Source organism: Plutella xylostella, chromosome 14 (assembly GCF_932276165.1).
Source record: "Plutella xylostella chromosome 14, ilPluXylo3.1, whole genome shotgun sequence".
Classification (NCBI taxonomy): Eukaryota; Metazoa; Arthropoda; class Insecta; order Lepidoptera; family Plutellidae; genus Plutella; species Plutella xylostella.
Window position 1 is genome coordinate 10305109 of NC_063994.1, and position 20555 is coordinate 10325663.

Sequence of the window (20555 nt, forward strand, 5' to 3'; positions counted from 1 at the left end):
GAGGGACTTTTTTGGTCGGTTATAATTATGATAATTCTGGAAAGCTAAGCTACCAACTTATTTGACTCATAACATAAAAGTTGACAAACATTTCAAAGCTTTCACCTGCTCAATAATTTGGTTGCAATACTGGCAATGCGTATGGTGTCACAAGTCTGTGATTGCAGAAGCAACGCTAAGCTAAATCTTTGCTTCCGAACAAATAGTTTTTACAATAATATAGAATCGTCACTCAAAAAAGTTATCGTGAACCAGAATACATCTCCGCGGAATGGCGGTCGTGCTGCGATGACAGTCAATTTATGAACACTCGTAGTGACAAACTGCCGACGAGGCGCCCGGATTAAACACCGGATTAGTTCATATTTAACATACAGAATCAGAGTTCTGGATAAGGTAGAAACAAGAACGTAAGTTCTTGCGTGGAGATTATGGAAAAATCCCTGTGGTATAAGAGGATGCTCATGTTTTGTGATGGGGCTATTACGGGCTCTGGTTCCTAAATTTCTATCGTCACCTGAGGCGCAATTTCCAATTTAGCCACTGTAGTGCTGTATGAGCACATGTATCATGCACAAAAAGAGCCTTTTTGAGTGACGTACTATCGTCTGTATACTGGCGCACCCTAATCCGTCTGTGAGTTCCCGAATATCTATGACCACATCCTTTCACCACATCATAGCTATAGCTCTGCCAGTGATTACTACCGAAACACTAAGATCATTATCTGCAAGCAATCGTCCACCTTTGGACATAGGCCTTGTCCAAGGAACGCCATGGAGGTTATCGCAACTTAGAGTGCCAACTTTGGCTTACCATATTATTTTTCTGTAAAATAGTAAATACAGAAATGACTATTGAATCCTACTCATCATCCTTCATTCTCAGAACTGCCTCAATCTCGATTCTGGACCAATCCGTAAATTAAACAAACATAAGGAGGCTTCCTGAAACCTACACATTTGATGAACTACTGCCTCCTTGCAGCTATGACGTCCTGGTAGAACTTACGACTCCTGTCATTGGGGGATTAGTCGTGGCTTAACGAAGTCACTTCAGGATTTACGCCTGCGGTTTTAATCTTTACTCGGGATTTCGGATGCAGTGGAAACGGGTCATTAGTATAAGAACAGATGGTGGATAGTTTATGATTGTTTAGTAATCGTTCCAGTTGATTTAGAATGAAGTATTTTGTGCAATGAGTAACAGTGCTTATTTTCAGATTCTTTTGCTGAAGTAGAGGGCCTTCGTCACCTTCTCGACGCCATCCAGAAAAAAACAGTCAATGTTAAGCCACCTCAAGTTATGTTAAGGGACATTTTGAGGAAGGGAAATTTTAGAAAAGATACATTTTAGTAAAGGGACATTCTGGAACCAGGGGGCATTTTGAGAAAGGGACATTATGGACCTGATGGTAATTGTCATTTCCGGCTTTTCTGTCGGAATACCCAGATTGGCGTAAGTATTTAGAAGGATATGATTTCTAGTGATACGGTAATGAAGTTCCGTCGTTGGAAAAATACTGCTTAGTCCATTCTTCAATCGATTATTTTTTATGTATTTTTAAACAGTTCTAAGTAAGTCGCATTATAAAGCTGTATCGCTTGCGATTGGTTGCGGAAGTGCGGCGACGGTGGCGCCTCCACTAACTCACATCACATGTGCGGCTTCCGGCGGGAACTATCGGCCGGTGCGTTCCTAACCGAGACATGCCTTTCTACACTTCGCATGCATTCATTCTGCAAGAGCTACCGTACCACTACCGACTATTAACAATCCACACTGATTAACAGCAATAATGGCGAGTTCTATTACACCATCAATTGGTCTCCCTATACCTACTTAGACAAACTAATAGGGATGGAACTACAACCAGTGGAAATTTATGCTAAATATGCTCCATGCACGAGGATTTTCATGACTGTATCGAAGGTGATCAGCATTGCTTATATCTGTCAAAATGTACGTAATTTTTTATTAGTCCAGTCAGTGTCGCGTCGTGCCTTTCTTTGCTTGGGAAGGAGATGTTTTTTACGACGCGACCTCGTATCATGTTATGTGTGGAAGCCCTTTCAGGTGTCTCAGTATCAACATCAGACGGGCATTGCCCAGCACGTGTGTCGCGTTACTCGCCCGTTCACTCCACTAATCGAACCCGACCGGCGAACGAGCGAGCAAATCTTTAATTGTCTCATTCAAAAATAGAACATCCATACGAAGAAACGACTATTTTTGGCGCGAACAAAGCGTTTTTAAATTGCAACTGACGTTTTCTGATTCGATGAGCGAACTGCGTTTTGATTGGTGGCTGGCCTTTTTGGGTGAATGTTTTTTTAATTTCTAATTTGATGTTTCTGAAGATAGCCAGAGTTAAATGAGGAGAGCCGTTTTTAAGTACATTTAATTGGCGAAAAATACGTGATTTGGAATTCTTAAGTCAAGTAGTTCATAGCTCATCATAACCTTTCATTGTAATAAAAAACAAAATCTTATTCTTATGAATATTGCATTTATTTAATGGAAGTAACCAAATCAGAACGTAGACACCTAGTTTTGAGCCAAATTACTAGGAAGAGAAAAACCTTAGAAATAATCATCAACATTATCTTTAACTCTTATAAACGACGACATGCCGAATCTCAATGACCTGTTGTATTGATTAGCTCAATAAATCAGTGACTCACTCCAGTGTCACTCACTATCTGTGTTACAGCACTATTGGCTGATAACGACTCTTGTAGGTACTTTATCTTTATAGGCGTTCGTTATCTATAATGTCTTGTTAGTTCTAGCTACTGAATAGAGGTGTTGCGGTTTAGGTACTTCAGATATTTTAGAGGATTGAAAGTTTGCGAAAGATTCAATATTATTTTATTATATTTTAAGAATTTAATACACATGTAAATAAAATAGCCGGCATTTGCATTTGAAATTCGCGATTTGCAAACGAACATCTTTAACTTGGTCGGATGTTTTCTTATTGGAATCTCTGAGCAGCCAGTTGGAAAAACAAACTTATTAACATATTTCTACACAAAAAGACACTAATGACGAGAGCAGCCAACCATCTTTAAACATTCGAAGCGGACTTAAAATAAAACATTCTCTGTTATCTCAAATCTTTATAATAATTCGCGCCGACTGGAAAACGTCTCAATCCCGTATCGGGGCCGCCATCGCAACGTATCCTGCACGTCCAATTATCTTGGGCATAAGACCGAAATATCTTTGCTTACAGAAAAGTAATTTAAAAAAAAAACTTCACCATAGACTGCATTGAATTCTTTCTCCATCGCCACAAGCGAACTCCAACTCTACCGAATCAAGTGAGGGATCACATTGGGCTGCTGGTACTTACGCCCTTAATATTTCGCGCGCTTCCCCCAGTGGGCGGGGCCTACCCCCACTATAAAAGGCGCGAGGGGGTGTTTCCCGCGTCAGTCGCGGGGCGGCGGTGGGGAGTGATAGATGGTTTTCCGCCAACATCGTTCATACGAAAAACACGAGGGCGCATTTGAACGGACATAAATAATAACTTGCGAGTTGAAAATTTAATTCGTTATTATATTTAGATCGTTCGCCTCTCTTTGTGAATGTTAAAGCGTTAACAGTGACAAATGACGTTTTAAACTTTATGCGATGTTTTGTTTGGTTAATATTCTCGAATAGTGTTTAATTTAAGCGCCGCTCGCAATTTAGCTGCAGTGTGTTTTATCCGTTGCTTTGTAGAAATCAAGTGTTCGATTGGTCACTACTTTAATTTAGCTCACTACTACTATGTTTTACCTCTAGCAGAATGCAGTATTGATAATACTTATTGTGATCTTTATTTTGGTTTAATTCTGTTTATATATATATCGAAATACGCTGTGTTTGAAAATATAGAAGCAGTCATAATATTATACCCAAATTACAGAGGAAAAGTAATTATATTACTTTGTTTAAGTATATACTCAAATAAATATAGCATCCCGTTTGCAATAGAATCCAACAATCATGTAAACAAATATGGCGGGCTGACATTGACAGCGTATTGTTTTGTTGCAAATGTTTTAACAAATTTAACTTATAAATACAAGTTAAATCGTGTTGAAGATAATATGAAAACAATGGTGCGTTCGTTGAAATCAGACTACCTATGTTCATAATTGATCGTCAAATGTATGTGATTACGGAGTAATCGTGACAATTTGGTTTGTTTACATGATTGTTGGATTCTATTGCAAACAGGGTATTTTTTTGCCAATGTCAGTTTGTATCATTATTGTAGTACCGAAGCGGCAAGAAAGTGGAGTTGAGTGTTAGTTGTATTTACCTCTATATTTTTTTATTTTTAAATTTACATATAATTTTTAAAACTAAATGTACCGATACGTACTTGTTTGTATAAAAATGTGTTACTCATTTAACTGACTGTAGTTTTTTATATTTTTTATAAGTGCAATAGCAAATTAATGCGATACTAATTTAAAGAGATCATTTCCACAGAAAACAAGCTTAGGTATCCCAAGTATATTTTATACCTACCAACAAATTTTGTGATTGGGAATAAGTAAGTAAGTAACAAATTAATCAAATCAAAATCAAATCAAAAATCTGTAATAGTTTTCCAGAATCATGCTACGGGTTAAAGTGATTTTGTCAGTGTTTATAAACCTCACCGTCACTGCATTTAATTTGCCGTTCGCCGTGTGTGGCTCGCGTCCAGCACTTCTAGATGAGAAGTGACGTCGCGTTTCATTACACTTCCGTTACTCCACTCGCATTCGCATGAATTTGCGATTTTCATATTATGAGTTGTAGTCTGGTTCTGATAGGTGTAACAATCTACTGAGACTGTTTAGAAACTACCTAGGTATATTATTTAAAAAAAACTATCTTTCAGAATATGATTACTGAACGGGTGCGATTGTTTAATTTAAATATGATAAAACCGGCCAAGTGCGAGTCGGGCTCGCGCACAAAGGGTTCCGTAGCAGCAAAATTACAGTTAAATCAACCTATCTCAAAAACTATAAGAGATACTTTGATCAAACCAAAAATCGTTGAAAGAGTTAATTAGCATGCATCACCTCTATTTTTTTTAGAATTTTATACCCCGTAGTTATAAAAATAGAGGGGGGGGGACATACTTTTTACGACTTTGAGAGCTGATATCTCAAAAACCGTTCACTTTAAGAAAAATGTTTTTTAGAAAACTTTATATCATTTTAAAAGACCTTTCCATTGATACCCCACACGGGTATGTACATCGAAAAAAAAAATTTCATCCCTCAGTTACATGTATGGGGGGCCCCACCCCCAATTCTTTTTTTTACTATTTAGTGTCATATTTTTGTAGCGGTTCATACAACACATATTCCCATCAAATTTCATCACTGTAGTACTTATAGTTTCCGAGTAAATCGGCTGTGACAGACGGACAGACGGACAGACGGACATGACGAAACTATAAGGGTTCCGTTTTTGCCATTTTGGCTACGGAACCCTAAAAAGGTTTAATACATGTATGTGGATGTTTTGCCATTTAAGTTGTTTTTAGTTGTAGGTAAGCCAATGTGAAGTAGGTACTACAGTAAGGAAAGCATTTCCATAAATGTATTCACCTTATTTAGGTATTATACCTATTGAATAATGAATTGACTGCGTTGGTTGTCAAGTTCAGCTAAACTAGCAATGTATAACAAAACGTGTTTGCAATACTTATTCTAATCTTGTTAGGTAACTGTCCAAGTTTAAGCGCCTAATAGCTGGTTCGATTTGTTTTCAATTCAATATGTCTAGAACTAAGAAGTTAGGTATCTCTTTAGATTTAACTGATTGTTATTGAATTATTTATTGCACAAAGTAAATTGGTATAACGGCGAACAACCTCTACAGTTAACCTTGCGGTAAGCTCAGAGGGTGTTGTTCGTTTAGATATGTTGTAACTTAACTTAAACATGTCTACTATAAATAGGTACCTTCTATTCATACTCATGTATGAAATAAACATTTTCTGTCATTTTCTATCATGATTATGAAATAAACATTTTCTGTCAACTTCAGTGTTTGATTTAAGTAGCAATACTTACCTAAAACCCTCCTATATTGATTTTATTGAAAATACAAATCTTCCAACAGTTACTTTTCAAAGTATCTAAATATTCCCATGTTTCTTTTTTACAAAAATGAATATTTAATAATAACCTACCAAACAGTTTACCCCGCAGCCATAACTTAGAGACGAACGCGAAGCCCCAAACTCATTTGGGACCACAAACATAAAGTATAACAAAATACGGTCGACATGTAACCTCAAAGGGTGGTTGGTGCCCGGCGGATATCCGGTGGAAGTGGGCGGGGCTTGCGCGACGCCATCTTGGAAATAGAGCGCAAGCGCGCCCGACGGCCAAGACAGTGCCTTAGTGCCAAGACAAGGCCTTAGTTTGCAGCCTTTATAAAAAATATAATTTTCAACTCATACCTAATCTGATAGTTTTAGATGATGTTAGATGATGCTAAATATCTATTTATATATCAGTAGGTACCTTATTCGACGGAGTATAAAGAATATAAGGACGTAAATATAGATATGTATTTATGTGAGGATTTTATCGTTTCATTAGGTACCTTATATTCCTAAACTTTGCAGGTTAAATATTGCGTAGGTAGGTACGTATACTTATTCCAATAATTAATTATTTCTATCCAACTCATTCCTCTCTTACATTAAACAGTTTGAATACTTTTATGTTGAAATATAGCACCAGATGCTAAAGAAAATCCCAACGGAACTAAACGATTTACGATCAACAAACAGCCTTTTTTCAAGCACCGTGTTGCCGAAACACCTATTTCTATCTCGTCGAAGTACCAGGACGACATGGCTGGTCGGAGGATGTCACGTAAATCACGAGCCTCCACGCCGTCCATCACGCGCCGCCGTCACATCAATCCGAGTGACAGAAATAGCGGGACGAGCTCGCCGTATTAGGGGGAATTGGATGATTCTTTTAGCTCTGCTGCTCTGGTATGCTACGACAATTAGATACGTAATTAAGTTGGTTATCTTTTTTTTACTAGGTATCGGTAAGTAAAACACACAGGATACTCCAGCAAAAAATGTAGAAATGTAACAGTTAGCATTACCAACATATATGTAGAGGTAGACTACAAGTAAATGATAGGAAACCCAAGTTACGGTATCGATGAAATTAAAGACAATAGCACAATAAAGGCGATTCAGATTGAATGAAATAAAATTTTAGGACTATAAAAACTAAAATTTGTTCTTTACCTGGGATTAATACAGAGTCAATCGTAAATCTATTTCTGAACCAATAATTTTACCGTTTGACTGTGTTCAACTACCTACCTACAATTTGGTCCCTTCAGAATTGCTAACCTTATTTATCTCAACAATCATCAACATTACATAGGTAAGTATACCAACCATTGATGTTTGATATTAACGATCTGATCCGTTAAAATAGAAACAAGTCATAAAATGAAGTCTATCAGCCAATTTAATAAACTATAATGTCATAAGCATTACCAAGAAGAATGAGACCACAAAATAATTAAACAAAACCTCAGCGAAGTCACAGCGAAACCGCAAGTTATAATATTTGACTCACTACATATTTTCCTAATCACATCTAATTATTTACACTCCCACTGCGTCCCTATAAATCATAATTGACAACATAATAAAACCGAGGAGAATAGAAAAATGGCGCCGTTAATAGCTCATCTTGTTAAAAAGCTACCGAATTAACGAGGCTCTAACGCAATCATGTAATTATATGTGGACATCTCTACGCACAATACCTACTGAAAGTGGGCGGGGATTCACGCCGATCAATACTGGAGTGTAGTCAAGGCAAGGTACCACCCGCCCTTCTGCCGTCTCTCTCGCTTTTATTCCAAACCGGCTTTGAGAGAGCGGGACGGAGGATAGTAGTCAGCGGCGTTTTGAAGCGAGGATATGGGCCGGCCGGCGGGGCAGGTGGCGCGGCGCTCAGTCAGCTCGCGACCGCAGGCGGCACGGGTCGTGCCATGCCAGTGTAGCCGCCATGCTCGTCCCGCCAGAGATGATGGCAGCGCAGTCCAAGCTCGTCTACCAGATGAACAAGTACTACAACGAGCGGGTGGCCAACAGGAAAGCGCAGATCGCCAAAACGATCCACGAAGTGTGCCGGATCGTGCAGGATGTGCTCAAGGAGGTGGAACTCCAGGAGCCGAGGTTCATATCCTCCTTGACGGACTACAATGGCCGGTTTGACGGGCTGGAGGTGGTGTCGCCGCACGAGTTCGAGATCGTCATCTACCTGAACCAGATGGGGGTGCTGAACTTCGTGGACGACGGCTCGCTGCCGGGCTGCGCCGTGCTGAAGCTCAGCGACGGCCGCAAGCGCTCCATGTCGCTGTGGGTGGAGTTCATCACCGCGTCCGGGTACCTCTCGGCCCGGAAGATCCGCTCGCGCTTCCAGACGCTGGTGGCGCAGGCGTGCGACAAGTGCTCCTACCGGGACTGCGTCAAGATGATCGCGGAGACCACAGAGGTGAAGCTCCGAATCCGAGAACGCTACATCGTGCAAATAACGCCCGCGTTCAAATGCGCTGGCCTGTGGCCGCGATCCGCCGCGCACTGGCCGCTGCCCGCCATCCCCTGGCCGCACCCCAACATCGTCGCCGAAGTCAAAACGGAAGGCTTCGACTTGCTCTCTAAAGAATGCCTCGCGTTGCAAGGCAAGAACTCCGCAATGGAAGGGGACGCGTGGGTGCTAAGCTTTATAGAGGCTGAAAACCGACTGCTCCAAGGCGGTTGCCGGCGGAAGTGTCTCAGCACTTTAAAAACCATCCGGGACCGGCATTTAGACCTGCCGGGGAACCCCGTGACGTCATACCACATGAAGACTTTGCTCCTGTACGAGTGCGAGAAGCATCCTCGGGAGCACGAGTGGGACGAGGCGGCTATAGGAGACCGGATCAACGGCATCTTCCTGCAGCTGATATCCTCGCTGCAGTGCCGCCGCTGCCCGCACTACTTCCTGCCCCATGTGGACCTGTTCAAGGGCAAGTCGCCGACGGCGCTCGAGAACGCCGCCAAGCAGGTGTGGCGACTCACGCGCGAGATGCTCACCAACTCGCGCGCCTTCGAGAAGCTCTAAGACTGTGCTGTGTTGTGATCCGTTCTAGATGTTTCTGGACTAGTGAGTGAGTGTTGCTAGGAGAGTGGTTGTCAGTTCATGTGCGAGTCTGCGGTTCGCTGACTGTAAGTAAAAGACGTTGTTGAGTCCTAGGCTTATTTGAACAGACGGATTCGTTAACTATATTTTTTTGTGATATATTTTATTATTACGTATACTTAAAACTTGTAAATAATTTAGTCGTTGTACAATTTTAGTGATATTTAATTTAAAAATCAACCCTGTATTTATTTGACTGAGATCTTCGAAAGTATATAATCTAGAGTTAAAATAAATAACTTTTGAAAAAGGTTTCCATCGTTTCTCTTCTATACCGTTTCCTTTAAACTATCAGTATATATTATATATCGGTAGTAACAAACAGTAGGCTAATCTATACAGTATCCTAAGAGAAGTGTACAATTTTATAAGTACCTACAACAGTTTCATGATTTTTCGACAATTATTTTAACAACTCTACTACTACCGACATACGAAAAAGTGACGGTCCGTAATTAGGGAAATATGGTCAAATTCCCGCCCGTTATAATAATTGGCATAACATGCCCAAAAGATCTATTTACGTGGACTCTTCCAGCTAATGAGCACATTAGTGACGAAGCAATCAGTTTAATTAATATTAATGGCCGCTAAATGCTCCAAGATTAATTAAAGAGCCGACATTTTCAATGTTTAAGATAAAAAGATGCGTTCGGGTGAGCATCGTAGATTGTAGACTCGAGGCATAAATAACCAAAAGCAGAAGTGTTTGAAGGTACACATTCGAGATAATATAAATCGAATACACATTTAAATTTAAAAAAAGTATGTATCTTTGATTTGTTTCCAAGCGAGAATATAATGCTTCTGAGGGTCTATATTGTATACTTATGCTTGTAGTGTACATAATGTACTTTACAAAAGATCAAATGCAATACTAATGCTCGTTTTAACTACATAATCAGTACATAATCATACAGGGTTCCAAACTTTTCTCAGTTTAGCATTTGCCTCTGCCGGTATACATAATGTGATATCTATGAAAACATATAATACTGTCCTAACCAATTTTAAAAAACACCGCCAATGATTACCAATAAATGAACGCAAGTCTTTCAATGAACAACTGAACCGAAGAGATTCTACATATTCTTCCAGACACAACATAACACCTCTCGTATCCCCCACAGGTAAAAAATCCGAGCAAAATACAATTTAAAATTCTCTCCAAGCCATGTTTGAAGACTATAGTTTGTAGCCGCAATTCCTGACACTAAAACATCGTAAACATATGATTATAGTTGCAGGCGCGTCCTACGTACAGAGTACAGTCTCAGGTTACCGGCAATATTTAAAACGACAAATCCGGACAGTTCTCTATAAAACTGGAATCGTAAGAGCTCGTGTGTTTTACTGTCACATGTAGGGTGGCCTTTTTACGTATATAGAACTATGAATCACGGTAACCGCCAATGGTTCATTAAATTAAAATTTAAAGGCAAAGTACCTAACAAGACCCTTAATGGATTTCTGATGCTTTCATTAGGATTATTTATTTTATTAAGAAATGAGAAATGCTAATATTATGTATTTTATAGGTATCAATGTGATAATTGTGATATACCTACTTGAAGTGAGTAAAATATATAATTAGATAAATGGAAAGCTCATAATTGATAGTACGCTGAATTAAGGGCATTATTTTTCCCACTGAAAAAGTTCCAGTGACATTTTCGCTGAAATGCAACATTCATAAGGTAAACTTCATGTCCTAGAATCATTTTAGAATAGTTTTTTATTTGGTATTTCTATGACGTACTTATCCATCCATGCTAGAGTTATACAAGTGCTGTTGTCACCCTACAAGCTTGACACAGTAGGGTGTCCAACCGACAACTGTTTGCTCAAAGAAATTGAAGATAAAACTATACCTACTCTCTCGATATTTGATTGGTAATCATTATATTTTCATGCTCTGTACTCTCTCTCTACCTTTTATGAAGAAGAACTCACTGTCACAGATTAATTAACTAATAAAATGAAATAAGTACCTAATAAACACAGCTACCATTGTTGATTACACATAAGAGTAAGTATGTTAAATAAGTACCTAACGTACCTATGCCATAAACTATAATAATAGAATATTAGCTGACATTTTTCAGAACAGAATAAATCAGAGCGTCTATTCAATAAACCAAAACACAAACCCATATTACACAACCCAACATCTTTAAAAAAACGTAGGTATCATATCCCATTGAGGAAATTAACACTTGAACCGTTTCTAATAACAAATGGCGTCGATAAATAACAATAAACCGATGAGGGGCGGACACAGTGTTGTACATTCAATAACACAAACAGACAGACACACCGTGGTATTATAAAATTATATATTTTCAAAAGTGAGGCGAAAGGGGGCGGGTGCGAGCGGCCACACAGAGAAACGTTATTGAATAAACCGTGGATGGAAGATGAGGGGTTCCGTAGGAGGTTTATCATTTAGGTACGCAAAGGTAATGTAACTAACTCATGCCGCGCAATAGAGAAGATATAAGCTACAGGAATAAGGAATTCGCTTCGTCTTCAGATTGTAACATCTCTAATGAAACTATCGTGACTGTATGTTTCTTCCGCCATTTCTCCTCACAGACAGAGTCTTTCCAAATTCGTGGTAGACTATCTTTTACTCTTTGAAAAACTCTACTTTTAATAGATAGTTCCTTTATGTAGAGGTACCTATAGGCAACGTCATAAGTATTTTTGTAAATAGAATACTTAGTTTAAATTGTTAAACGGCTAAACTACAGATAGCAAAAACCATGGTTTCCATAACAACCTAGTGATCTCCAAACACTTAATTACAGGTTGTAGTTCTGTTATGCAAGATGTTTGATTATGGAAGCTGTCGTCTCAACACCGTCCCGGCTCGGGTGCCGGAATAGGCCTCTAAAACATTCACAAGGTTAGAATTAACTGAAATCCATCTTAGGAAACAAGTATTTATTTATTTTATTTAGGTATCGCTACTAATTTATATATGTATATTATTATTTGATCTATATTTTTATAACAAATACAGACAAACAAAATCTTAAAAATCTATCCTGTGACAATGACAATACACCACTGCTAACACACACTATGACACTAATCTCGTTTCTTAAACCTTGGACTATGACTCCACTGAATCTTTACTTGTAATAGTTGTCTGATTGAGAAGATTGTAAATTTGATGATTTGTGAAGTATAGCTTAGTTATTAACTTAAATATTTTATGTAATTTTGCACTTTTTAGGGTTCCGTAGCCAAAATGGCAAAAACGGAACCCTTATAGTTTCGTCATGTCCGTCTGTCCGTCTGTCCGTCTGTCACAGCCGATTTACTCGGAAACTATAAGTACTACAGTGATGAAATTTGATGGGAATATGTGTTGTATGAACCGCTACAAAAATATGACACTAAATAGTAAAAAAAAGAATTGGGGGTGGGGCCCCCCATACATGTAACTGAGGGATGAAATTTTTTTTTTCGATGTACATACCCGTGTGGGGTATCAATGGAAAGGTCTTTTAAAATGATATAAAGTTTTCTAAAAAACATTTTTCTTAAAGTGAACGGTTTTTGAGATATCAGCTCTCAAAGTCGTAAAAAGTATGTCCCCCCCCCTCTATTTTTATAACTACGGGGTATAAAATTCTAAAAAAAATAGAGGTGATGCATGCTAATTAACTCTTTCAACGATTTTTGGTTTGATCAAAGTATCTCTTATAGTTTTTGAGATAGGTTGATTTAAGCTACGGAACCCTTTGTGCGCGAGCCCGACTCGCACTTGGCCGGTTTTTTGTAATATTAATAGATGTTTAAAAAAAACTAATAGTTTCTGCTTTTACCAGTGACTCATAAACACAAAATACTGAACAAACACATACGTTGCGCTTAAAAGGCTTTATCTCACAATAGGTGTGTCGTAAAACCGTCGCGTGTAGTTAGATCTCCTTATGGCAGATAATTGCCTATTAACTACCAATTAAAGATACCAGGCGGGCAGTGAGCGAAGGAGTCTGCGTGACGGCCGATAGGAGATTTATGGCACTTGTGGTTTTGGCTCATGACGGTACCTATTTTTATAGGCCCTAATATTTATTTCTATGAAGATGGATCAAAGGATTAGGTTCTTCTTAGTTATGTTATATATCTATCAAATTGTTATCTTACAATATACTGGCCTGAAAAAAGATATTGCTATTATATTATAAATACCTACATATTTTTCAACCAACTCCGTTTGTAACATTGGGTATTGCGTATTCAGCCAAGACCTAGGTTTTCAGATGCCCTGTTTAGTGTTTAGTCGCTGTTTTACAAATACTAGAATCCATTACATGTGTCTAGACGGTGGAGGTCACATGTATATGTGAATTGGATCTGGATCATTTCCTGGTTCTAGTGTTTCAGGAAGGCTAGTTGAAATTGAAACTGAAATTTTTCTTATTCCATTATATCGAATATTGTTTTTCATAGTATTACACAACACATTCGGTTTTGTATTAGATACTTAAACCAAATTTTATATATTTTTATGTAGCCATTATGGTTTTTCACTCTATTAAATAAATATATTATATATTGCTATTCGTTAGTGTTGTTGAAACGGGAGTACAGCTGTACTGGTTTAGCTAATATTTTTTTTGAAATTATTTGTACAAGTTCAGGGAAGGTTAAAAAGGTAGGTAAATATTTGTGAGAATAAAAATATTGTTTCCGGAAATTCAACGGGATGTCTTTTTGACACAGTAAGAAATAATGATGGCGGATGGCCGTTTCTAGTGTAGGCAATATCACAATAAAGCAATACGAGTAATACTCCACAAAAACTGTTTAGCCTTACAGCCCCTCTATCTATCTCCATCCTAACGTTTTACTCGTTGGATGGTGATTGAATATGACAGTTATCTTTGAGTCGCAACATAGAGTAATAATGTAAGAATACTCAATAGTCAATAGGTAAGATCGTCGTAGGTACAGTTTAGATACATAACATACCTAATATACATATTGTGGTAGGTGCGGACAGGTAGGTATTATAAAATTTGGGTAACTAATAAATCCGACAAAAGTACCTATTGAATTCGGTTGTATGAAAATTGCTCTCTGAATAATACATCGCCGCCATATTGAATGTGGATTGTGTGCGCGACATTTGTCGGCGATGTGTACCGTGTAGGCTTTACGACTGTAATCTCCGAAGAGGTCTTTCTACAGAACAGTCCATTTAGTAGGCCACATTTCACGGTCTTCTTCTTCCTAGCCATATCCTTATTAGGTAAGGGTCGGTTTTGTGCTATGACATCACATGATTAGGTATGTGGCCTATTAATAATTAGTAGCTAGCTAAGTAAGCATAAGTACATTTGACAATAATAAGAGGACAAGTTAGAGTCCACCCCAAAAATATTTTACATCATTATCTAAATTTTTCTATTCTAACATAATTGAACACAGATACGTTATCTTGTAAAAGTATTGTTTATCAAATCTTGTAAGTAAAAATTATGAAAAAGGTAAGTAAGTATGTTGTTTTTTTGTTGAAAATGATACCATTTCCGACGGCCCCGCCACCGCCGCCGCCGCCAAGCCATCAGGTAATCGTTTGGAAACTTCTTCAGGCGAACTCGGGCGGAAAATATTGTATATTCTATTTCAATATACACTACAATGACCATTGTTATCTATGATATTATGTTATGGGGATGCTTTGTTCAGAAATATGTTTATTTGCTTTTTATTTAATTGTAGGGCTTTGGCAAAGGTGCAGGTTTTTTTTGGACGTAGAGATAATAATGTTTGTCTAGATGAATAGTTTAGACGCGGTAGTGAATTTTATTGAAAAATTTGGTTCTTATAAGTTAGAATAAGAATTCCTATTTTTAAAAGAATAGTAAAATGCTCAATGTTTTTGTTTCTTTCCGTCAAGGAGCACAATGATTCATCGGCCCTAAAACGACATATTTTATCCCTCAAAGAAATTCAACGACAATTTGAATACAAAACCTTCGCGAAACGTTTCTGAACGCATCCGTTCGATCGATAACGGGTGACAGGCCAAAAAGCATCTCTGTGTCTCCGCCAGCGAAAAAAAATAAAAAAAATAAAAAACATGCAACCGTGACGCGTCCACGTTCCTTTTTTGAAATATCCACGCAAAAAGGTAACATTATAAAGGTTGATAATGAATCGCTATCTTCACCTTGCGCGCTGTTTGTTTTGCCTTAGTTTCAGAACGGGTCCAATTCCGGTCACTCCGGAGATAATGTCCGGTGAAGTCTTTTTGTTAAATTTAGTCTTCTGTCAGCAACGAAAAACTATTAAGTATTAAAAGTTTATACGAGTATTTACTTAGGTATCTCCCGAAAACCAGAATAGGGTCCTTGGCCGAAAATAATTTCAATTAAAAAGTTACAGCTCCATTTAAGAAAAGCGCGGCAATTCCTTCCTGCATTTATTGTCTGGAGTAATACATGGCACGCCGGAGAGAGAAGACAAGCTGCATTTCTTAGCAGAAAGAAAGAGATGCGTATACGTGTGATGGACCGACGGCGTCAGTCTAGTTGACATGCGCCGTAGCTCTTGCGTTTACTTGACTTTAAAATAAAACTTTTATTTAGTTTTTACGCGTCCACACTGTATATTTAGATATTGTCGCGTCGGTTTTCTAGTTTGAAAAAAGTGTTAAGTAGATGATTTATTTTAACGGTTGACTTCCGTGGTAGTTACTAAGTTGTCGGCAATTTTGAGTGAAGCGGCGGCGAGCCATGTCTGCCTAGTAAGGAGTAAACGAATACAAGGTAGGTACTTAATAAAAAATGTATGTTAAGTAGCAAAAGACGAAGAGTTATGTAACAGAACGTCGATAATTAACGGGTTTCAAAACAGGTTACGTATAAGCACCTCATGACAAAGTAAAAGTTACATCTAATGAGTGAATGCAAATTTTCCTGAAATTTTGACAAAGTCATGTGTGAAATAATTACTATTTATTATAATAGGTTTCAGAAAAGCATAGCAGGCAGGACCCAGTAAAAACCTAAAACCAAAAATAACACAAAACGAGCTTAGCCGATCAAACACAAAGTCTTATTACCTACATCTTAATTTTATTCTTAATAATTTAATCGTATAGGTACAATACCTTCGTGTATAACTAATAACTACTATTCACTACTGTACCCGTATCATGAAAATTCGAACTAACGAATAGAATCGAATGCGAGTGCGACTATTGTCAACTTGACAGCACTTTCGAACACTTTTTACCTTTCGAATGAGTTTCGAAAAGAATGACCACAGAGTACATGATATTATTCTGACAATGACCTATGGAATGATAGCTGTCAAACTTTCGCAAATCTGTACACCGCAATACACCGCCATTTTGTTGTTGACAGGTTGACAGCACTTTCGAATAGACTATCGAATAGAATATGCTGCGGTTTTTCATGATACGGGTACTGGTGTACTTATAGATATGTGTGTATGTGCCTAGGTTCCTACTCCTATGTTTTATTCAAGCTAAAATGGCACCAATAATTTATGTCAAACTTGACAATCATTATGATCATAGTAATGAGAATGAATGGTTTAATTATACCGACAAAAGGTGGCTGTTACTAACAAGCCATATAAAATATAAAGCTATAAAGCCATTGTTTTTGTAACTAATGTGCAGCGAAGTAAGTGGATATTCGTCATATTATTTTCACAACAATTTACACATACCTACTAGCTATTATATTATTATACAGTCGGGAGCGATGAAAAAGTTTCAGTGACAATAGCACCAAATTACTCCTAAATGGAAATGGTAGCTAAATGACGCCGTGTGCATTGTGCAATATTGAAGTACATTTAACAACGCATCAGAATATTAGGTAAGTATGTACCAACTAAAAACATAAACATGGTGTTAGAACTTAAAATAATCTGTCAATGTTTATTTCCAACGATTTAATAAGTTACTCTAAGGGCCTGTTTCATAATGTCTGGTTAGTGGCTACCTGTGGGATAAAATACATGTATACTGTCAAAAAAATAATAACAGAGAGTGACAGCATGTATTCTATGTCACAGGTAGCCACTAACCAGACATTGTGAAACAGGGTCTAAAGCTCATTTCTTACTCGAATGAATCTACCCAAGTATGAACTTTTAACGACATCGACAATACCTACAGCCAATCAAAGCTTTCATACTTTTTTTTTGCTTTAGCTCACCTTTTAATTTTTTTTTTTTATTTGATTTGAAACTTATATTATTCAGACTGAAACATATACCTATCTACCAGCTACATCCAATATTTACTTGATTCATCATAGTATATTGTACAATAGTATGGTAAAATCATCATTATAACAGTAACGCATAATGAAGTTTGATATACAATGCTCGTTATCAACTAAATTCAAATTAAATGGCATTATACAACCGGCAATGGTGGTAGTTGTTGATTTATGGCGCATTTAATAAGACTTATTAACAGTCGTGTTGACTTTACAATCAATTAGACAATAGCAAATGTTGAACTGTTAATTAAAAGTGACAGTTGACCTATGTGGGACTTGGTAGGTACCAATTTATTGACAAGTGAAAATGTCAAAATCTGGTATTAATACACTCGCGTGCAATTCGTCGAGTTGAATAATTTAATTACCTAGTATCGATTGTACAGATACTGGGATCGGAGTAGGCTTAGAGTATTCGCTTTATTGTTTTCTGTTGTGTTTGTTTAGAATAAAATAACTAGCAAGTTTTTTTTGAACGTGTCATGTTAAATAATATTAAGGTTTGACGTTTTTAAAGTAAATAAATTATTTCCCGTAAGCCAAGAACTGCACCCTCTATTTAAAATACTTACCTACTTGTGATTCGATATAAAAAATCATAATAAATCTTATCATTTGATACCATCTAAAAACCTAAAAAAGCCAGGAAAGAACTGTGAAAACGTCTGGAACTCTGGACATGCATAAGGCTCCGCTGGAATGTACTTTAATACTACGAATACCGTACTTTAGGAGCCATGGGGGAGGGCCTATCTCCAACCGCCAGTTGATGATGATGACGATGATGATAGTTTATATCAACCATAGTTTAAGAGGAGAGTATAGCTTCGCGATCCTAGCGAAATAGGTATTTAGGAAAAGTATTGCTGTCGCTCGTGCACTCGCCCGCGCCGGGCACCGCACACACACATGCAAGTAGCGTCACGCACACATCGATGGACGCTGCCGCGCCGCCACCGCCGCCACCGCGCCGCCGCGCCGGTTGGCGAGAAATTGCGACCAAACACGGAGTGTCTTCGTCTTACTTACCTTCATATTATTATTTCTGTGTTGTGCTTGTGAGTTGTGACTTGTGAGCGAAACTTGAAATTATTGAAGATAAATAGAAAGAAGTATAAGTAATTAATTAGTGATAATTTCATGTGAGTAAGTATTTTATTATGTAGGTAATTACCTACCTAGTAACGAGTTAGTAGGTAAGTACATAAAATGGATTTTTGATTATTGGAAAATAGACCTTTTGCCGGTACTTGGACTATCATATTGTATGTAAGGTTATTTACATCTATATATGCAGTGAATCTAAAAAACATTATGATAGTTTTGTAAAAATATAAGTTTATAAGTACCTACTAACAAAGTTTCGGGGCTGTTTATAAATCTTGAGTTGTCTTAGTATTTATTTCTTTTAGCATGAGAAGCAAAAGCAAGGAGTCTAAACTTTCAAGCGAGACACTCGAGCTTATGAGGCAGAGACGCGAATTTCCGTCGGCAGGTGACACTTCGTCAGAACTACGGGTACTCAACAAGCGTATAAAGAAGCTGATTCGAAGAGATCTCCGTCGCTCCAACACACGCGCCATAGAAGCAGCAATTGAGCAAAATCTGGGGTCAAAAGTCTTCGTTCAGCAACTTGGGAGAGGCCACTTGACGAAGTTGAGGTCTGCAGATGGTAATATCGCTGCCTCTAAGCCGGAGGTTCTTGCCGAAATCGAAGGTTTTTACGGACAACTTTATGCTTCACACGCGCAGAAGTCTGTGGCTCAGCTCACCGATTCCAGAGCGCCACTAATACGCCACTACACTGACGACATCCCTGACGTCGACATAGGCGAGATTAGGATAGCCCTTGAGCAGCTTAAAAACAACAAGGCTCCGGGTGAAGACGGAATTACTACAGAGCTTCTGAAAGCTGGAGGTATTGCAATCCTCGAACAGCTCCAGAGGCTCTTCAATTCGGTTCTTCACAATGGCATTACACCGGAGGCATGGTCTGAGAGCGTCGTGGTATTTTTCTCTAAGAAGGGTGACAAAAACCTTCTGAAGAACTATAGACCGATCTCGCTTTTAAGCCATGTATACAAGCTGTTCTCAAGGGTTATCACGAACCGTCTTGCCCAAAAGTTAGACGAGTTTCAGTTTCGAAAAGGCTTTAGTACAATAGACCACATCCACACAGTAAGGCAGATTATACAGAAGACCGAAGAGTATAATCAGCCTTTGTGGACTATGAAAAAGCCTTCGACTCCATCGAGACCTGGGCAGTTTTGGAATCCTTGCAGAGATGCCAAATCGATTGGCGCTATATCGAGGTGTTGAGATGTCTGTACAACGCCGCTACTATGACTGTCCAAGTACAGGACCACAAGACAAGACCTTTCCAACTGCAACGTGGAGTGAGACAGGGGGATGTGATATCTCCGAAACTGTTCACCAATGCATTGGAAGATGTCTTTAAGACGTTGGACTGGAAAGGACATGGCAAATGTATAAATGGCGAGTACATGTCACACCTCCGCTTCGCGGACGATATCGTTATTATGGCAGAATCTCTGCAGGAACTCAGCTGGATGCTAAGTGGCCTAAATGCTGCTTCCCGACGTGTAGGCCTCGGTATGAACTTGGACAAGACGAAAGTCATGTACAATGCTCACATCAAACCGGAGCCGGTCGCCGTTGGTGAGGCAACAATCGAAGTTGTGCAAGAATATGTCTACCTCGGGCAGACTATTCGGCTAGGCAGAAGCAACTTCGACAAGGAGGCTGCAAGGCGCATCCAGTTGGATGCGCCTTGCGAAGTTGCTGGGTTGGGCTGCATTCGGGAAACTTCGTCACATATTCTCCTCGGCCATTCCTCAGAGCCTGAAGACAAAAGTCTTCAACCAGTGCGTCCTGCCAGTGATGACGTATGGTGCAGAGACGTGGACACTGACGGTAGGACTGGGTCGCTCAGCGTGCTATGGAGAGAGCTATGGTTGGAGTTTCTCTGATGGATCGTATCAGAAATGAGGTTTTCCGTCAGAGCACTAAGGTTACC

At 38.6% G+C, this 20555-nt stretch overlaps 2 protein-coding genes across 16 annotated transcripts in view; one reads left to right on the forward strand and one right to left on the reverse strand.

Annotated features, from left to right (window-relative positions):
• Positions 1–20555, reverse strand: part of LOC105381404 (neurobeachin) — a 462556-nt gene that overhangs the window by 57077 nt on the left and 384924 nt on the right. The gene's annotated exons all lie outside the window — the stretch shown is intronic.
• On the forward strand, positions 7991–9485 carry LOC105381388 (protein mab-21). Its single transcript, XM_011551104.3, has one exon. It carries the CDS (start codon positions 8058–8060, stop codon positions 9153–9155), a length of 1098 nt encoding a protein of 365 aa, XP_011549406.1. The 5' UTR covers positions 7991–8057; the 3' UTR covers positions 9156–9485.